General features: G+C 35.6%; 1 protein-coding gene across 1 annotated transcript; it reads left to right on the forward strand.

Annotated features, from left to right (window-relative positions):
- The first annotated feature begins 13,762 nt into the window (after nt 1-13,762).
- Nucleotides 13,763-15,362, forward strand: LOC131065005 (3'-N-debenzoyl-2'-deoxytaxol N-benzoyltransferase). The gene is made up of 2 exons (XM_057999379.2): nt 13,763-14,273; nt 14,415-15,362. The coding sequence occupies exons 1-2, from the start codon at nt 13,836-13,838 to the stop codon at nt 15,312-15,314; spliced, it is 1,338 nt and encodes a 445-aa protein (XP_057855362.2). The 5' UTR covers nt 13,763-13,835; the 3' UTR covers nt 15,315-15,362.
- Nucleotides 15,363-17,859: the final 2,497 nt, after the last annotated feature.

The following is a 17,859-nucleotide window of genomic DNA, read 5'->3' on the forward strand; positions in this document are numbered from 1 at the left end:
AGAAATAACATACAAAATGGTGTCCCCAAGTTTGCCAAATCTTGGAAATCCCTCCCACTTAGTGATCTGGTAGTAGGTGGTTTCTCTGTGTCTGTCCAAGGCACTGGGGTGTTTAAGTCCATCTGGAAAGCCTGGAAGCATGTGCATAAAATTATTGACAACTCTAGCATCGACTGTAATAACACTCTCCATGGAGAGAGATCGATATGGTGGAATCTCTACCATAACTCTAAACCCCTTACCTTAACCCAAGGATGCTCTGCTAGGTGTTGGGATAATAAGGGTATTAAGTATCTTATATGGACATCTTGGAGCATGATAATCTCATTAGCTGGGAGGATCTTAATAATAAGTTTGGTCTTCTTGTCTCACATAAGAGAACCTACAATATGATAAAAAATGCATGTGCTAATTTCAATCTCCCTCGCTGCCAAATGGATATTCCATGCTCTGGAAGGTCAATAACCCTGGAATATTCTTGTTAGAAATAACATACAAAATGGTGTCCCCAAGTTTGCCAAATCTTGGAAATCCCTCCCATTTAGTGATTTGGTAGCAGGCGGTTTCTCTATGTCTGTCCAAGGCACTGGGGTGTTTAATTCCATCTAGAAAGCCTGGGAGCATGTGCATAAACTTATTGACAACTCTAGCATCAACTGTAATAACACTCTCCATGGAGAGAGATCGATATGGTGGAATCTCTACCATAACTCTAAACCCCTTACCTTAACCCAAGGATGCTCTGCTAGGTGCTGGGATAATAAGGGTATTAAGTATCTTATATGGACATCTTGGAGCATGATAATCTCATTAGCTGGGAGGATCTTAATAATAAGTTTGGTCTCCCTATCTCACATAAGAGAACCTACAATATGATAAAAAATGCATGTGCTAATTTCAATCTCCCTAGGAACACTCATGTTGACACTCACAGATACCTCTCATTCTCGTGGAAGGATGGATCTCCCCTCTCCAAGATCAAAGCCAAATATATATACAATTTTCTCAACCATGATACCTTGGTGATTGATCATGTTAACTCTATCTGGTATGTTGATTGTAATTCCTCTGCATGACATAAAACCTTTGAGAAACTATGGAAATCTCCCATCCCCGCTAAGATCAAATACTTTAGGTGGCAACTTATGCTAGAGAGACTGCCTATTAGGAACAACTCAGTTGCTTATGACCTACACTCTGTCTATAGGAAACCTGAGACTGCAAGACACATTTTTCTTGGCTGCATCTTTGCTAGAGAGATCTGGAAAATGTTTGGAATTTCTATTATTGAACATGTTCATACTCTTGATATTGTTACTGGTTTCATTCATGGGCTTAAGAAGGATGCTAACCTATTCTGACAAATTCTCTCTTGTCTCATACTTTGGTTTATTTGGAAACTTAGAAATGAGGAAAAGTTTTAAGGCAATGCTAGAGCTCTTATTCGGTTTTTTAAAAAAACACACATTATAAAATTGTTGTGCAGATATGTTTTCTGATGAACGTCGAGAGGGGAAAGTTGTTGCGTTTCCTCAAGGACGATTGTGCAACCATGTTTATATATGAAATGGAAGATGGGTATGAATGGGCCAGGATTGTGAAGAACCAGACTGCCTTCAATGATGCATTGAAGAAACTAATGAAGGAGCTCCAAGAGAACAGAGCGCCCTACTTTAACAAGCTAGAGATGTTTACCCAGATTCTGGAGTGAAAGAAGGTGGTGTGGATGGAAGGACCACAAGGCTGGATCACGTGGCTAGAGACCTAGGATGATATTCTCCATTAGTTTCTTTCTGCTTCTATTAATATCACTATATGCTCTCATTACTGACTCTTTTCTTGGATAAGTGGATGTTTGTATATGGTCACTCAGATAATCTCTTTGTCTTCATTGCTTGCTCGTTGAGGCTCTACCTCCCTTGATTTTCTCTGTATAAACTCTCTGTTTCTTTATGGTCTCTCAATTTTTAATATAATTTTTTTTATAATAAAGATAAATTATTTAATTGGGATAGTAAAAAAATTAAAGCTTGGATATCTCTTAGCTTTTTTATAGATATAATTTAATATATAAGCTAGTTACTTATGTATAACAAAAAAATTACTAACATTAAATTATATGACAAAAAAATATAAAATATAAAATATAAATTTGGTTGAATTATATTAAAAATTACTAAATATCAAAAGAATAAAAAATACTAAAAGTGAAAAACTTAATTAATTTTAAAACATTGTAAAGTAAAAATTTAGAACTTTTAAATAAAATGATTGTACATATTCTTTAACATATTTAGCAATTTGAAATTGAAATTTTGCACCCTTCCTCTTCATTGAACAATCTTTATCTCTAATAAAATAAGAGACAATGGAACTTGTGACAAATATATTCATGAGTAGTTTGATATTGGTGCACCCATCAATGATGATAGAGCAAGTATCCATTATTTCAATTAAGTTATGTATTTACTCGCTTTCAAATGATTTTTTATGATAATGTTCATCTTAAATTATTTTATTGAAAAATTAAGGACATATATATGATAAAAAATAAATGCTTGTTTCTAAAAGTAAAACCTCTAAATTTAGATATCAAGTTATTTATTTTAATAACCCCTTCAACATCAAATAATATGATTTCTAAAACATATATCTTCAAATAGTATTAGCATAACTATATAACAAATGAAATGTTTCTAATATTAATTAAAATAATTAAAATTAAATAATAATTCAATTCTATTATCCCAAATAAAAATATTATACAAAAAAGCAAAAAATGTCTCAAAAAATTTAAATAAAAATTACAATGAATACTATAAAATAAAACTTTGTGTGTTTAACTTTTTTCTAGGAATTAAATAAATTAATTTAAAATGTATTCCTCACTAAATTTCTCCATTAATTTTTCCTAAATTATAAATTATAATTTGTCTCATTAAAAAATTAAATAGAATGAGTTATGCCTCCCCCAAAGACAAACAAAGAACCATCGTAATTACACAAATTATCGGCAGTGTATAGCCTGGAGCCTCCAAACCTCACTATTGAAAACACTATTATCACTTTCAGCCAACTTAGACTGTAATTTCTTGGACTATCTTTTTTTTCTCTCTCTTTTTCTTTTAAATGAATTTGTTTCTTTTTATCAAATAATTGTACACATTTTAACTCAAAAGAAATTGTGCTCTAATTTAAATATGTTTTCAAGTTGACATTCATGTGCAAATGAAGCATTAATGCTAGGCTTGAACATTTCTCACAAAAGTGGAATAAAATGCATCAAAGTCTTAGAGCTCATCACATTATAGACTAGCAATCACACCTTAGTGTGCAATGGGTACGCCGAGGATATCTTTGATATTGTATTTAAGTTAGTTTTGGACGTTGAACAATATATGCAATTAACACTGTAATGTTCCTTTATTGTACAAATTATTTTTGCAAACTCTTTTGAATTGGAAGTAACTAATAATGCAATGGTGTTACGAATAAGGGAAATTATCGTATTGTAAAACTTGTACCTGTAGAGTATGAAAACGAGATATAAATAGAAAGTAAAAAATTGTATAACTTTTGTTACATGCTTGATTGTTTAACATTGATTATTGAATATTTGTAGATTTAGTAATTAATATTTTTTTAAAGGAACTATTTGTTGAATTGTTTGTAAGTTGAAAAAGTCTAGATTTAATGTATACATTATAAAGATACAAAAACAAGTGATTTATTGAACAAACCTGAAGATCTTTTCACTTGCAGTAATAATAGTTTAGTATTACGAATAAGTGTTCAATTGTCCTTTTGTATAATTTGTACTTGTAGAGTATGGAAAATAGATATACTTAGAATTTGAATATTGTACAACTTTTGTTACATGCTTGTTTGTTTAACATTGATTATCAAATATTTGTAGATTTAGTAATTCAAACAAAATTAAAGGAAGTATTTGTTGAATACTTTGCAAGTTTAAAAAGTATGGTTTTAATGTATACATTTTAAAGCTACGGAAACAAGTTCTTGAGTGAACAAACCTGGAGATCTTTTAACTTGTGTTTGTAGAACTAGTATTTGATAATGCTAGCAATCACTCCTCCTCTTGTTTTTGATGAGCAACATATGGGTTGGTTTGCATGCATGAATATCTTTCGAATGTGAAGGTGGGGGTGTATGTAGAGACTTGTGAGTTCACGAACTCTTGAGATATCTATGAATGTCAATCCTTGACGATCAATGTTGCCAATGTTGATTGTTATATAGTTAATGCCCCTGTGATTTGTGTATAGTTAATGCCGAAACTCTTTGGAGTGTGAGCCCATGTGATTTGTGTATAGTTAATGCCCATGCCATTTTTAGTAGTATTTGGCAGTGAACACCACAACTCATAGGGGTTATAAGAACATTTTTTGGTTGATTTTGATCCCACATTGGTCCTCTATAATTTTTGAAGCGAACAACAACAAATAATGGAAGTTGAGGTGGTCTTTCTCCATGTCTATATACAATTGCTTTGGCTTTTCCAAGTGCACCATTTACAAGCCATGTTTGCACCCACAAATTTGAACATAACATAACCTTTTAGCCAATGCATAGGAGTATGTTAGATTCAAGTTCTTCTTCTTTTGGATTTGAGTATGTTGATCCCCTAGGTTGCTCTATTATGGATAATGCTACTAGCATTGCTGAAGATAACAACACACGTTTATTATGTGAAGACACAATTTCATTCATTGCAAATAAATGTATGGAGGATGAGAAATGAGATTGCTCTTCAGTTGTTAGTGAGGAGCTTGATCGTGACATTAGAAGTTGCCAATCTGCAATTGTAGGCTCTGCACTTTGTAAATTTGAGAGAAGGGCACGAAAACTAATTTGTGCTGGGTCATCTCCAATTTGATGAAATATTTTGTTCAAATTTATAAGTGTTGTGAAAGAACGCCACAATATTCTCCCATAAGAAGTTGAAGCATACATAGGGATATCTTTGACTAGTGGTAGCTGTCTTAAGTCACCAAATAGCATGATTGATCATCCTCCAAATGGGATATGACTTTGGCTTTGGAATGCTTCACGCAATCTGCTGTCAATTTGTTGTAGTAGCTTTGGGCCAATGAAACTCATTTCATTTATTAGAATGTATTGAATGAAGTACATGCTCTCTTGGAATGTTGGTAGCGTTTGTCCTTGTAAGGGGGCCATTTCTTTTATTGTTATTCTCAAGGAAGAATGAATTTTTAATGCTTGTACGTTGAATGTTGTGATACCTATTGGTACAAGAAGTAGTAATGGTGATTCGCCAATTGATGCTGAGCTCATCAATACGATCTTGATGCTTTTAATCAAGTGAGACTTTCCAGTTCCATTTGTTCCTTGAATAATTATCTTAAGTAGCGGCTGCAAAGAAATGGCTTATAGGTGTGAAACAACTATATCATATGCTTTTTTTGGTTCAACAGATAAGTGAAGTTGGGTGTTTTGACTGAGATCATAGGGAGCTTGAAATTTTCGCCGATTTGAGTCTATGAAAATAGTAGCTATTATTTCTTCTTGCAGATTTACATGAGCCTCTCTCCAATCATGGTTGAGGTCAATTCCATGTCGACCAAGCATGTCAATTTCATCAATGTGCATAGGGAGGCCTAGATATAGACTTGATAACATTTTCTATTCATCAGGTATATCTTCTTGCATGCGGTCCTCCTGAATAAGTGGACTTCCAGTATTAGTTTCTTCATCTGGTTGCAGAGGTGTGCACCGCACATGCCATGGTTGGTAGTAGCAAGAGAAAGTTGCCCATTTTTCCATAACTTGGTCATTTGATGTACCAATATCATTTTGAATGTTGTGAAATGGATGGTATAGTAGTAATTCAGTCCAACAAAATGCTTGGAAAGATTTGTCATCTTTTGTTGGGATGCTTGTGAATCGTGGAGATACTTGAACCATATTTTTAACCAAGGAATTGGTCAGAGTTTGTGAAGCAGTTGGTATGTCATCATTCATAGGGCTGGGGTATTTGCTAGTGGTAGCCAATTGATTGGTAGTTTGATCACCTGGAAGGATTTGATTCAAGGCTAGTTGCTGGGCATATTTTTGTCTTTGCTTTCTTGATGTGACTGTTTGAAAATAGTCAAAAGGCGAACCCTCTGGAATTTTGGTGGGAGCGGAAGCAGGGTTGAGGGGTTCAGATATATAGGTAGTGGTGTCGATATTCATTGGATTTAGTTCAACAGGGTGGAGGCTAGGGGTTGGGTTCAGGGTGGGATCATCTTTAGGTTTAGCTTCTTTGCCAATGGGATGAACGTTGCTAGGGTTTGGGGTCGACTCCTTATTGGTGCAAGGGTTTTCAAAAGATCCAGCTAAGTTAATGTTGTTCTTTTGCTTCCTGCAATTAATAATTGGGCAATTATTTCAAAGATGCCCTTCTTTTCTGCAAAGAACATAGATGTTTAACCCTCCAAGAATTTCAACAAGTCAAACAAAAGTTTCCTCATTGATGTTAAGGGTTAGAAGCGGAGGGATGTCGATCCAAAGTTTAATAGAGACAAGTATTCTTACATCAAGGTTAGGCACCAAGCGCATTGTTTCATCAATTCAATTATTTTCCCAAATGGTTCCAATACCTGGGGAAGAAAACGCCAGAGGAAGGGAGGGATATCCTTAAGAATGACCCATCTAGGGCATGATAATGCAAGAATCTCCTCATTAAACACCTCCGTAGACTAGGCCAGGGCACGAAAAGAGGTGTTCCCAACCATCCAATATTGTTGTTTGAGGATTTCAATTTGAGATTCATGATTGCTAAAAGGGATAATATAAAGACCTTTCTGCACTTGCCTACAGAATGAAATCCTAAGCCCTAATTTCAAATTCCAGAGATTATGAAACCAGTCATCTAGGAATTTTCTAGGCAGGCATCTCTCCACATCAACACAAGCAAAGAAAATGGTAGTATCACATAATCTAGATTTTTTCAAAGAAATTTATTTCAACATTTCATCATTTGGCGAAATGTAGAAAGAATTTGAGGTTATGGTAGGGCTCTTACCTTCCTCACTGGGTCGTTCGCCTCCAAGAGTCTTAAGAAATCTCGCACTAGGGTTGACTCCATTAGCGGGTAGAGCAACGGTCTCAACAGAGGTTTTATTTTGGCTTGAATGAGCTTGCTCAGTAGGGCTAGCAGAATTATTGGCACCGCTATCATATTCTAGCTCCATTGGGAACCACGGAGGGGTTGCACGAGTGACTAGGAAGATGCGATTAAGGGTTAGGTTAAAATGCAGAGAGAGTACATCAAGCACCAAACAAATTTTAAGAAGATCAATGCAAACAGTAAATGAGAGCACAGAGAGAAGAGAGAAAACCACGTGGAGGAGATTAACTCCTCCACATCCTCCCAGAGGTGGCCATGTCACTCATCGCCGATGATTTGCATCCGCAATTGCCTTTGGAGAGCTCGCAGTCCGAAAATACTCAGCTTGAAAATACTCTCATAAAATTATAATATTATTTTAAAAATGTATACTCTACTTTGCTTACACAAAAAATCTTTCTCAATCCCAACTAGCCAATGAGGAAAAGAGAATGGTTGAGTGACGAGGAAAATAGGATTAATTAAAATTTGTGAATTCAATATCCATCCACTAGTAAAAATTTTATTTATTTATTTAATTCTTTATAAAATTCTCTCACAAAATTATAATATTATTTAAAAAATGGATACTCTGCTTTATGCAATTTTTTATAAAATTCTCTCACAAAATTATAATATTATTTTAAAAATGGATACTCTGCTTTGCTTAAAAAAAATCTTTGTCAATCCCAACTGGCCAATGAGGAAAAAAGAATGTTGAGTGATGAGGAACATAGGATTAGTTTAAATTTGTGAATTCAATATCGATGGTTATGACAAGTTCAATCATCTTGCATCAATTTTTAGAAGATGGAAACCATTGATCTTCAGAGTTAACTCAATTACTTCAAATAGGGTACGCCTTCGGCATAATAAAAAAAAGTAATTATGCAACAAAGGACAATACTTTAAAATGATATACAAATGGTGTTTGGGACATAATTGAATTGTTTGATGCATTTGGCATGGAATGGTTTAATGGGTTAAGAAAAGAAACATCCAATGCTATCATTTTTTAGGTCTCCAAGTTTAATTTAAACTCAGTGTCTTCTTAATGCCAACTAACAATTTGAACACAATAATATCAAATAAATGAGTTGGACCAAATCATGTGATGTCACATCGACACACCAACAAAACATGACTTAGTGCACAACTATTGATCAAATTTTTTTTAGACCATCATTATACATATATTGCCATATAATTTTGATGGGTCACAATGATGGTGAATTAAAAGATTTAAATTATCAACATCCTTAACTACTTGATAATATAATTTTTTAGGCCAACATTATACATATATTGCCATATAAACTAATGAGCTTTCTCCACTACACAACTACAAATCAGAAACAATCAAACTTCAAAGGACCCGGAGGTCATAAAAGAAGAGATTATCTTCTACTACTCCAATCTCCTAAACAACACTAAAGGATCCCATCTTCTGGATCAAAAGAAGCTATTGTTCGAGATCCCCAAGATTATATCAGAGGAACATAATCATATTTTAAATGGGAAAATAAAAATGGAAGAAGTTCTCCAAGCTCTAAATCAGCTTCCCTTTGGTAAGGCACCAAGGCCAAATGGCTTCCCTGCAGACTTCTATAAAAAATGTTGGCATATCTTAGGTCAGGAACTCTCAGAAGCCTTAGAGTGCTCAAGAAGGTCAGGGAAAATACTCAAAGAGGTAAATAATACCTTTATAGAACTCACCCCAAAGAAGGAGAAGGCAAAAAACCTTGGAGATTATAGGCCTATTTCTCTATGCAACACAGTCTACAAAATCCTCTCAAAAATCATGACTAATAGAATGAAGCCTCTTATGAACAACATCATTTCAGAAGAACAGACAGGGTTTATACTGGGCCAATCAATTCTTGATGGAGTGATCGTAGCACAAGAAGCAATCCATACCCTCCAAAGCACAAATAGGCCAGGTATGATAATAAAGCTAGACATCACAAAAGCATATGATAGTGTAGATTGGTGTTTCCTTTGTAAAATAATGCAAGCCTTTGGTTTTGATAAGCAATGGATAAATTGGGTATTTGAGTGCATCTCAACGCCCAAATTTTCAATACTGGTTAATGGAAAGCCAATGGGTTTTTTCTCTTCCTTAAGGGGCATTAAGCAAGGGGACCCCCTCTCTCCTTTTTTGTATATAATAATGGGGGAGGCTCTGGGAAGGGCCATCAAAGTTAGTCATGTCAATCAAAAGTTAGAGGGACTCAAAATAACTAAAGACTTTGTAGCTACCCATCAGCAATTTGCAGACGATAATCTCATATTGGGGACAACAAATGTTAAGGAAGCCAATCACCTTAATTAGATTCTAGAGATGTATGGTAGGGCTTCAGGCCAATTAAGAAACAAGGACAAAACTAAAGTTTTCTTCTTCACAACATCAATTTCACTTCAGACCAGAATTCTTAGAATTTTAAATTGCAAAGAAGGAAGCCTTCCATGTACTTATTTGGGCATTCCAATAGACAAAGGTCAAAGGAACTCTAAATTCTGGGATCCACTAAAAATCAAAGTTGAAAGAAGTGCAAATGCCTGGAAGGGCAAATGGTTGTCTTGGGTGGGAAGACTAGTCATGATTCAAGCAGTGATCTCGGCTTTGCCAACTTATCTTTTATCTATTTTATCCTTAACATTTAGTGCCAATACCTTCATTATCAAGAAGATGAGAGATTTCTTTTGGCAAAACACTAAAGAGAAGCATAAGATCGCTCCAATAGCCTAGGACAAAAATATTAAGCCCAGACCAATGGGTGGTTTAGGCATCAAGGATTTTAAATTATAAAATATAACCTTGGGGGATAAAGTAGTATGGAAATTCATCAAAAACCCAAATGCCTCTTGGGTCAGAATGCTAGCAACAAAATATCTCCTAGATCAGAATCATCTTAACATCCTCAGAACATAAACTTTCCCTAAAGGATCAAGAATATGGAACTTCATCATCTCTTGCAAAAACCTAATCTCAAACTTGGTTTCTTGGGATATTCACGAGGGCTCAGCAAGCTTATTCTGGGAAGACCCCTGGGGTGGTTATCCACCCTTGGCAAATCTAATTCATATCCTTGCCACTGAAAACTGGTTCAAACAGAACTGCAGAGCCAGAGTTAGAGACTATCTGGAAACGGTTGATATATCAAATCCACAAAGTTGGAAGTGGAAATCAATGGAGGGTCTATCGATTCCAAGGGAGGATCTAGATGAACTCTTAGGTCACTTAGAGGCGAGAAACATCAGCCCTGGAAGAGGGGAAGATTCTCTCATTTGGGAGCCTTCCAAAATAGGACAGTATAACTCAAAGGATGGATACAGAATTCTGGTCAGCCCAATAGAGCACAACAATCACAATATCCCTCTGAAGATGTTTTGGATCTCCAAAGTCATACCGAAAGCAGGCATCTTTGCATGGTTGGCAATCCAAAAAAAAATTCTAACTGCAGATAAGTTCACAAGAATGGATTATGAAGGACCTTCAAGATGTATACTTTGTAAAGCCCAATCAGAGTCAATGGATCATCTCCTCTTGAGTTGCCCCTTTGCTTCCAAATGTTGGAGATGGCTCTGTGCAAAATTGGAGCTGATCCTAGCCTTGCCAAATGAAATTAAGCCTCTATTCCAAAGTTGGCCTCTGCATACAAAGGAGAGCTCGCTGAGCCAAATTATGGAAGTTGCTCTATCATGCTTAATTTGGGAAATATGGAAAGAAAGGAATCGTAGGATTTTTGAAGGCAAAGCCAGAAATCAGGAATCAATTCTAAATTCAATAGAATTGGCAATAGTGGATTCAATCAATAGTAGAACAACCTTCTCTCTAGAGAAGCCTAAAGTTTTCTCTTCATGGGATAAGAAAATCAGTCAAAAATGGCAAGGAATCATTATCCCCTCACCTCCTCACCATAAAACCAATAAAAGAAAAGATGCAATCTGGTCTCCCCCAAAGCCAGATTGGGTGAAACTGAATTTTGATGGGGCTTCCAAAGGCAATCCTAGCCCCTTCGGAATAGGCTATGTTATCAAAGACCAAACAAGAGCAATTATCGAAAAAATGGCAAAACCAATCCCTCTAGACACCAATAACATAGCAGAGTTTACTGCTCTACTACTAGGCTTGAAATATTGCATCAACCATGGCCTCAAAAATGTTTTAGTGGAAGGAGACTCGGAGATAGCAATTAATGCTATAAGGAAGAAGATAACCCCCAATTGGAGGCTTCAAGCTTTATTGGAAAGAATACTAGAAAACCTAAACAGTCTTGAACACTTCGAGGCAAAACATATTTATAGAGAAGCAAATGAAGAGGCGGATGCCTTATCAAAAGTAGCAGCTCAAGGCACTTTTGTTCACTGGTGGTCTTAAGGCTTTTAGCCTACTGTTAATCTAGATTGAGCAAGCTAACAAGACTTGGTCAGATAAGGTTCAGGATGCTGCTTGCCAATAGATTGGCAGACTACAAAAATCAAATTTAAATATTCCTTACCCGCCCTGCTTTTGGCAGTTGACCCCAACGGTTATTTTCTTTTTCAAATAAACCATCCAGTTAAACTTGGGGTGCAAGGTGGGTTCGGTTTAGCCTAGTTGACAAATTGTCTACATAAAAATGGGACCCACGAAGCTCTAGCTAGTGAGCGCCGCCACTTAGTCCTTTTCATGACCTGTCCGTAGGCTAATCTTTCCCTCTATAGTTGAATAAATTTGGCTTGATTTGGGCATTTAATCTCCACCACCTTCGCGCGAGCCTTTATTGCCCTCTAATACCCATTATTGCTTGTCGAGTCATGTGCCCGCCTTCCTACAGAAGTGTCCTCTTCTCGCTTCCTTATTTTCTTCCAGCATCCTCTGGTTTCATCTCTAGTTTCCCTTCTCGCCTACCCTTGGTCTCGGCCACCATGTCTTCTAAGCCCCCGTTCAGTTTCATTGTGAGTGTTTACCCTAGGCCTGTCTCTTGCTTCTGTGCAGACACTCCTATCTCATTAAGTGCCTCTACTCATCAGGTCTCCTTTAGGAAGATATCGGATTTGAGACTCAAATGTCTCCTTATCTATGCGGACCCTCTAGTTCTACTAGTTGTCAAATTGATCTTGGGCAGCGCACATTTGAACAGAGATGAATACCCAAGAGTTAACACCAGTATCTCCTCCAGATTCGTGGCGTCTTTGCTGGACTAGAAGCTACCCAAGCAACTGGTCTAGAATCTCACCAGGGAACTCTTTCCAGTGGAAATTCTTCAAGAACTTCAAGAAGTATTGAATGAGGCCCTCCATGACTCTGGTGCGCCTAGACCAAGCAAACGAATCCTCTTTAATGCCCACGGAGAACTTATCAAGTATTACCCATTCCTACTGGACTTGAAGGGTAAAGAATTGGATAGGCACAGAGTGTTCACTAGTGCAGGGTTGAGCTATCTCAAATGGAGATTTTTAGGAGACGACCCAGAGGCTCAAGGGAAAGAGGAGATTCTGTTCCAATTTGCAAGGTTGAACGGAATCTTGCCTTTGAATGTTGCAGAAGCAGAGCCAAAACCAGAGCAGAGTTGCAGAGGTGGCTTGAGCAGAGGTCGAAGGAGCATGGGTCGTGGTCGGGGCTCTTCAGCAAGCAGAGGCCGAGGCCATCCTAGGAAGCAGCTGCAACAACCCGACCTTCCCTCCTCAAGCTAGGCTTTCTGTGGTTACCTCATTTTGATTACTGGATACTCAATTATATATGTATATTTCTATTAGGTTTTAATTTTATGCTCAAAAACTCTATTTCTAGGCAGTTGGAAATCTGCCATTATCGTTAATAGTCTGTTCGCTTTTCCTAGACTATTAAACTTTTGATGGCTTAGAAAAAATGGCTAAATCATAAGCTTAAGGTTTTCGGTTTTTGGTGGGATCTCTGTGCTCTCTAAGAGCAGGGGTTTTTTGAATGTCTTGGAATTCATCGACAAACCTATGTATTTAAACTAATTAATATAAATCTGGCTCTGCCTTTACTGATAAAAAAAAAAATCAATAATCTCTATTCGTAATCCTATCAACAACAAAATAGAAGATATAGCATTTGTTACTGCAACCAACCGTGTTAGTAAATAACCAAAACCAGAAAACTAACGTAGGAAGCAAAAACATAATGTCCACGCTTAATTAAAGCTGAGTGGCCAGTCGTCCGAAGACAGATAGAGATTCAGTGAACATGGTACTTCAAACAATTTCAAAGTGTCTATTGAATGAGCAACACTAGCCTGAGAAAGCGGACCTACTTGAATGATGATCAAATTGTCTTACACATCTTCTGGAATTTTATGTAAATTCAAGTCAACACCAAACAAATATTTGTATGGCATAAATATGACACAAACATCAAATAAATCTAGAAGGAAATTATAGAAGAAGAAAATTGAGGACAATTACGATAGCTATCTAAAACTACTCATTAACCAATGATGTAATGAAGTACACGTTGGAAAAAAGGTGAACGTCTTTGTCAGTTGTTTCTGCTAATGTCAATATATACCTTCTAGAATTTTATGTTGACCCTGGTTAACACCAAACAGATATTTCCATAAGGTTACCATTACAATTTCATATCTAGAGTCTTCCACAGGGTTTATAAATACCTTAAGCAACAATCCCCATTTCAACAATCACCATTTGCTTACTGAAACCTTTTAGCAAGTAAAGAGAAGAGTTTTTCATTATAATGGAGAAGTCAGGCTTAGCAGAGTTTAATGTGAAGATTGTGGAGAGTTGCCTTGTGCCACCATGCCTGCCTTTGCCCAGATACACTCTCTATCTCTCAAGCCTTCATAACCAGCCATTAGTGAGAATAAACTCTAATGCGTTGCTTGTGTATGAGGGTTGTGAAAATGTTTTAGCAGATCCTGCCAAAACAATCCGAGAAGCTCTGTCAAAGGTGTTAGTGTATTATTATCCTCTGGCTGGGAGATTGAGAAAGAAAGAAGATGGGAAGCTTCAATTGGAGTGCACAGGAGAAGGTGTTCTCTTTGTGGAAGCCATGGTAGATAACAGCCTGTCAGTACTTGGAGATTTGGACAAGCTCGAGCCATCATTTAAGAAGCTGCTTTTTAGGTTTCCTTCCGATGCAGCTATTGAGGACGTTCATCCCATCGTTATTCAGGTAACATTGCTTTAAGAAAGATAAAATAAGTAAGAATTTTTAAAAAAGAAATTATTGTTGAATTTATTTGACAATTTATAGTATTGATGTAATATGTTTATTTATGGCATATGATTTTTTTACTGATCAATTTCATTATAGGTAAACCATTTTATATGTGGAGGCTTTGTTGTAGCAGTGAGTTTTCAGCATATGGTATGTGATGGACGAGGGATAGGGCAGTTTCTCAAAGGTCTTGGAGAGATGGCTAGAGGACATATTAAGCCCTCTACTGAACCTGTATGGGATAGAGAACTTCTTAGACCAAGGAATATATCAGTTCATAACTTAGAATTGACTAAAGAAAAAATAGAGAGTACATCCAACTCATGGATACCTCCAATATATAAAGAATCAACTCAAATGTCTCTTAACTTAGACTTAGAGACAATAAAATATGTGAAAGATGGAATTATGTTAGAATGTTTGGATAATTGTACTACATTTGAAATTGTTGCAGCTCTGGTTTGGCAAGCAAGCACCAAAGTACTTGAAATTCCACATACTCAAAACGTTAGTATTTCCTTTGCAGTAGATGCGAGGACATCATTTAATCCCCCACTACCAAATGGATACTATGGAAATGGTGTTGTTGCTGCAGATGCACAAGCTATTGCTCATGACGTCATAAACAAACCACTTTCATATCTAGTGAATATTATAAAAAAAACAAAGATGTCACTTACTAATGAGTATCTTAGATCAATAATAGATACAGATGGATTTTCATCAGATCAAGCTAATATAAGTTTGAGTGATTGGAGGTGGCTGGGATTTAATGAAGTTGACTTTGGATCAGGAAGTCCAGTGAATATATGTCCCATTTACTGGAATGAGAATGGACCCAACATATCAAATGGTTTTGATTTCATCCATTCTCCTAAGAGAAAGTGTGATGCATTTAAGGTTATAGCGTGGATGCCTCCACAAGAATTCAATTTAGTTGAAATTGAAATAAAAGCCATAACCAACAAATATGTTATCAATGCCTCTAAGTGTTGATGTAATGGTTAATCATTTTTATTTTTAAATAAAAGTTTAGATGAGTTCATGGCTAAACTTTCTCAAATTACTTTCTATTTTTTGTTTATATATATAATCATTAAAGCTATAAAAGTGATTTGGATAAGAAAAATAAATAATGATTATAAATTAAGGTTAATTTAATAAAAAAATTCATGTACTAATAAAATATTGAAGGATTTTCTCAATTTACATCATAATATCTTTTCCTTTTCACATTACCAATCATTTTGTTTGTTTAATCTATTTTTCTATAAGAAACATCAAATCTATTATAATGCTTGTTTATAATAATTTTACTCATCCAAACATATCATCATTTTTATGTATTAAAATTATATTAGACGATTGTTGAAATGTTTAATATTTTTGTGTAGTCATGATTTTACATTTTACTATGATGAAATTAAAGGATTTAATAAAAGACTTTAGATTTAGATAGGTAGGCATAGTAGTAACAAATATTTAGATAATAATATAAATGTTTAAAAATTTTCTAATATGTTTTAAAAAAAAGATGTTAGTGTTGGTTGTCTAGTTTGAGGATAGCCAACTATTATTAAAAAAATCATAATTTTTTAAGAGGTAAATGCTTTTGATTTGGATCTATGAATTGGTGAGCCTAATCCCTAATATAAACATTCAACAATAACAATCCAATCAGGTTTGAATCTTGATGGAATGAAAAACTACCCCACAACTTAACCATCACACTATGCCAATACCAACAAATTTTTTTCATAAAATATTATAATGAAATTGATATTGTAAATTAAAAAATTATATTGATACTAAAAGGAAGAATATGAAGTAAGCTTGTAACTTAACAGAGAAGAGTACAAAGATGTGCATGAAGACCAACCAAGTAACAAAGACAACCCAAAAGAAGCAACGAAAGGAAACCTTCCACCAACCTCCATATTGGACAAGGCTAGTATGATGCACATTAGTTGTAAAATGATAATATGCTAACAAAGTATCCATAAGATCCATCAAAACTCAGAGCCAGAATCCGAGGAGGAAGAAGGGGCAAAAAAATCCTTTATAGGATGCACCAAACCAAACCAATCATTTGAACCACCAGAAATTGCATCCAATTCCTACAAGAATAATCACCTCTTGAAGCCTATTCAGACGCAGAGATATGATCCACATTATCACCCAAAATAGGAGCAATAGCTTACAATGGAGGAATAACCATCGGGTTCACACCATCACAATCACATGGGTGATCAGGCAAAGTAAAAAGCCCCAGAAAGCAATCAAGGTCCAAAGACACCATAGAAGGAGAAACAAAATCTAGTAATTCCCCAAACTCTTTAATAGCATCACTATGTGAGCCCATCTACACACCAAACCTAAAAACAACAAGAAGCTCATGAAGATGGGTGTTAGCCACAAAAAGTCTAAAATCCAATGGGAAAAAATCCATCCTCTAACTTATGATAATTTAACAAGAAGTCCAGAGCATCTTCATCCACAAGATCATAATTCACATATCTGTTAGCAATAAATTGAGTAGAACGGTTATAAAGAATTACCAATTAGAGTTTGAATAGCCTCTTCAATATGAATACAACTCATGGTGAACACAATTGAAAGTCTCTTTGATGAATATTTTACATCAACCCTTACCTCCTAGGAGTGCTACAGAATGCCAAGAAAGTAGCTTTCATGAATATTTTACATCAACCCTTACCTCCTAGGAGTGCTACAAAATGCCAATTCTGTATTCCATAATCAACCACCAGAACCAGAACATCGAAATGCAAAAGACAAATTACAAGTGAAACCAAAATGCAAGATTAAATATATATCTTGTCGAAGAAAAGATTTCAAGAGAAACCTTATCAATGCCATAATTAATATGCATCAGCTCACATAGGTGAAAATGATCCCACACTAAATAATGCATATTATTGATACTGAAGCCACATTATTTTCCCAAGACAAGTTAGTACCCACAAGGAATGCGATTTGTGAAAAATAAATCCTTTAAGACAAAAATGAAAGAAACAACAACCTTCAATAGAGGAAAGATGATATCAGCCATCCAAAAGAACCGCCACATGACAACCAGGTAAACTACAATTAAAATGCTTAACAAGTATGAAGTCCAAATAGTGACAGAGGTCATATCACGACCAAGATGCCAACACTGCTAAAACACACATGTAGAAAGAAAAAACATGATACCCAACAAGTGTGAAATCCCAATGCAAGAAGATGCCATACCACCACTAAAATCTAAGCATTTCTAAATCATACATGAAGCATATAAAACATCAAACCACATCCCTTCCAAAAATGCCTAGATAAAGGTGGTTATCAATACTGTAATACAAGAAGAGATATAGCTAAAATGATTAAAACAAGACCCCTCTCTTAAATGAGTATAGTAATCATCATGCCACATCACCCATGCTAGCTAACATCTCACTACTCAAAGAAAACACATATATATACAAATCAAAATAGGTGGGTGATCAAATCCCAAGCCCAACCTTTATGGCACAAGAGGGGA

The sequence above is a fragment of the Cryptomeria japonica genome, chromosome 6, assembly GCF_030272615.1.
Source record: "Cryptomeria japonica chromosome 6, Sugi_1.0, whole genome shotgun sequence".
In the NCBI taxonomy this organism is placed as follows: domain Eukaryota; kingdom Viridiplantae; phylum Streptophyta; class Pinopsida; order Cupressales; family Cupressaceae; genus Cryptomeria; species Cryptomeria japonica.

Coding starts and splice junctions, on each gene's coding strand:
- LOC131065005 (XM_057999379.2), top strand. CDS start 13,836: ATGGAGAAGTCAGGCTTAGCAGAGTTTAATGTGAAGATTGTGGAGAGT. Junction 14,274..14,414: donor TTCATCCCATCGTTATTCAG/GTAACATTGCTT, acceptor ATTTCATTATAG/GTAAACCATTTTATATGTGG.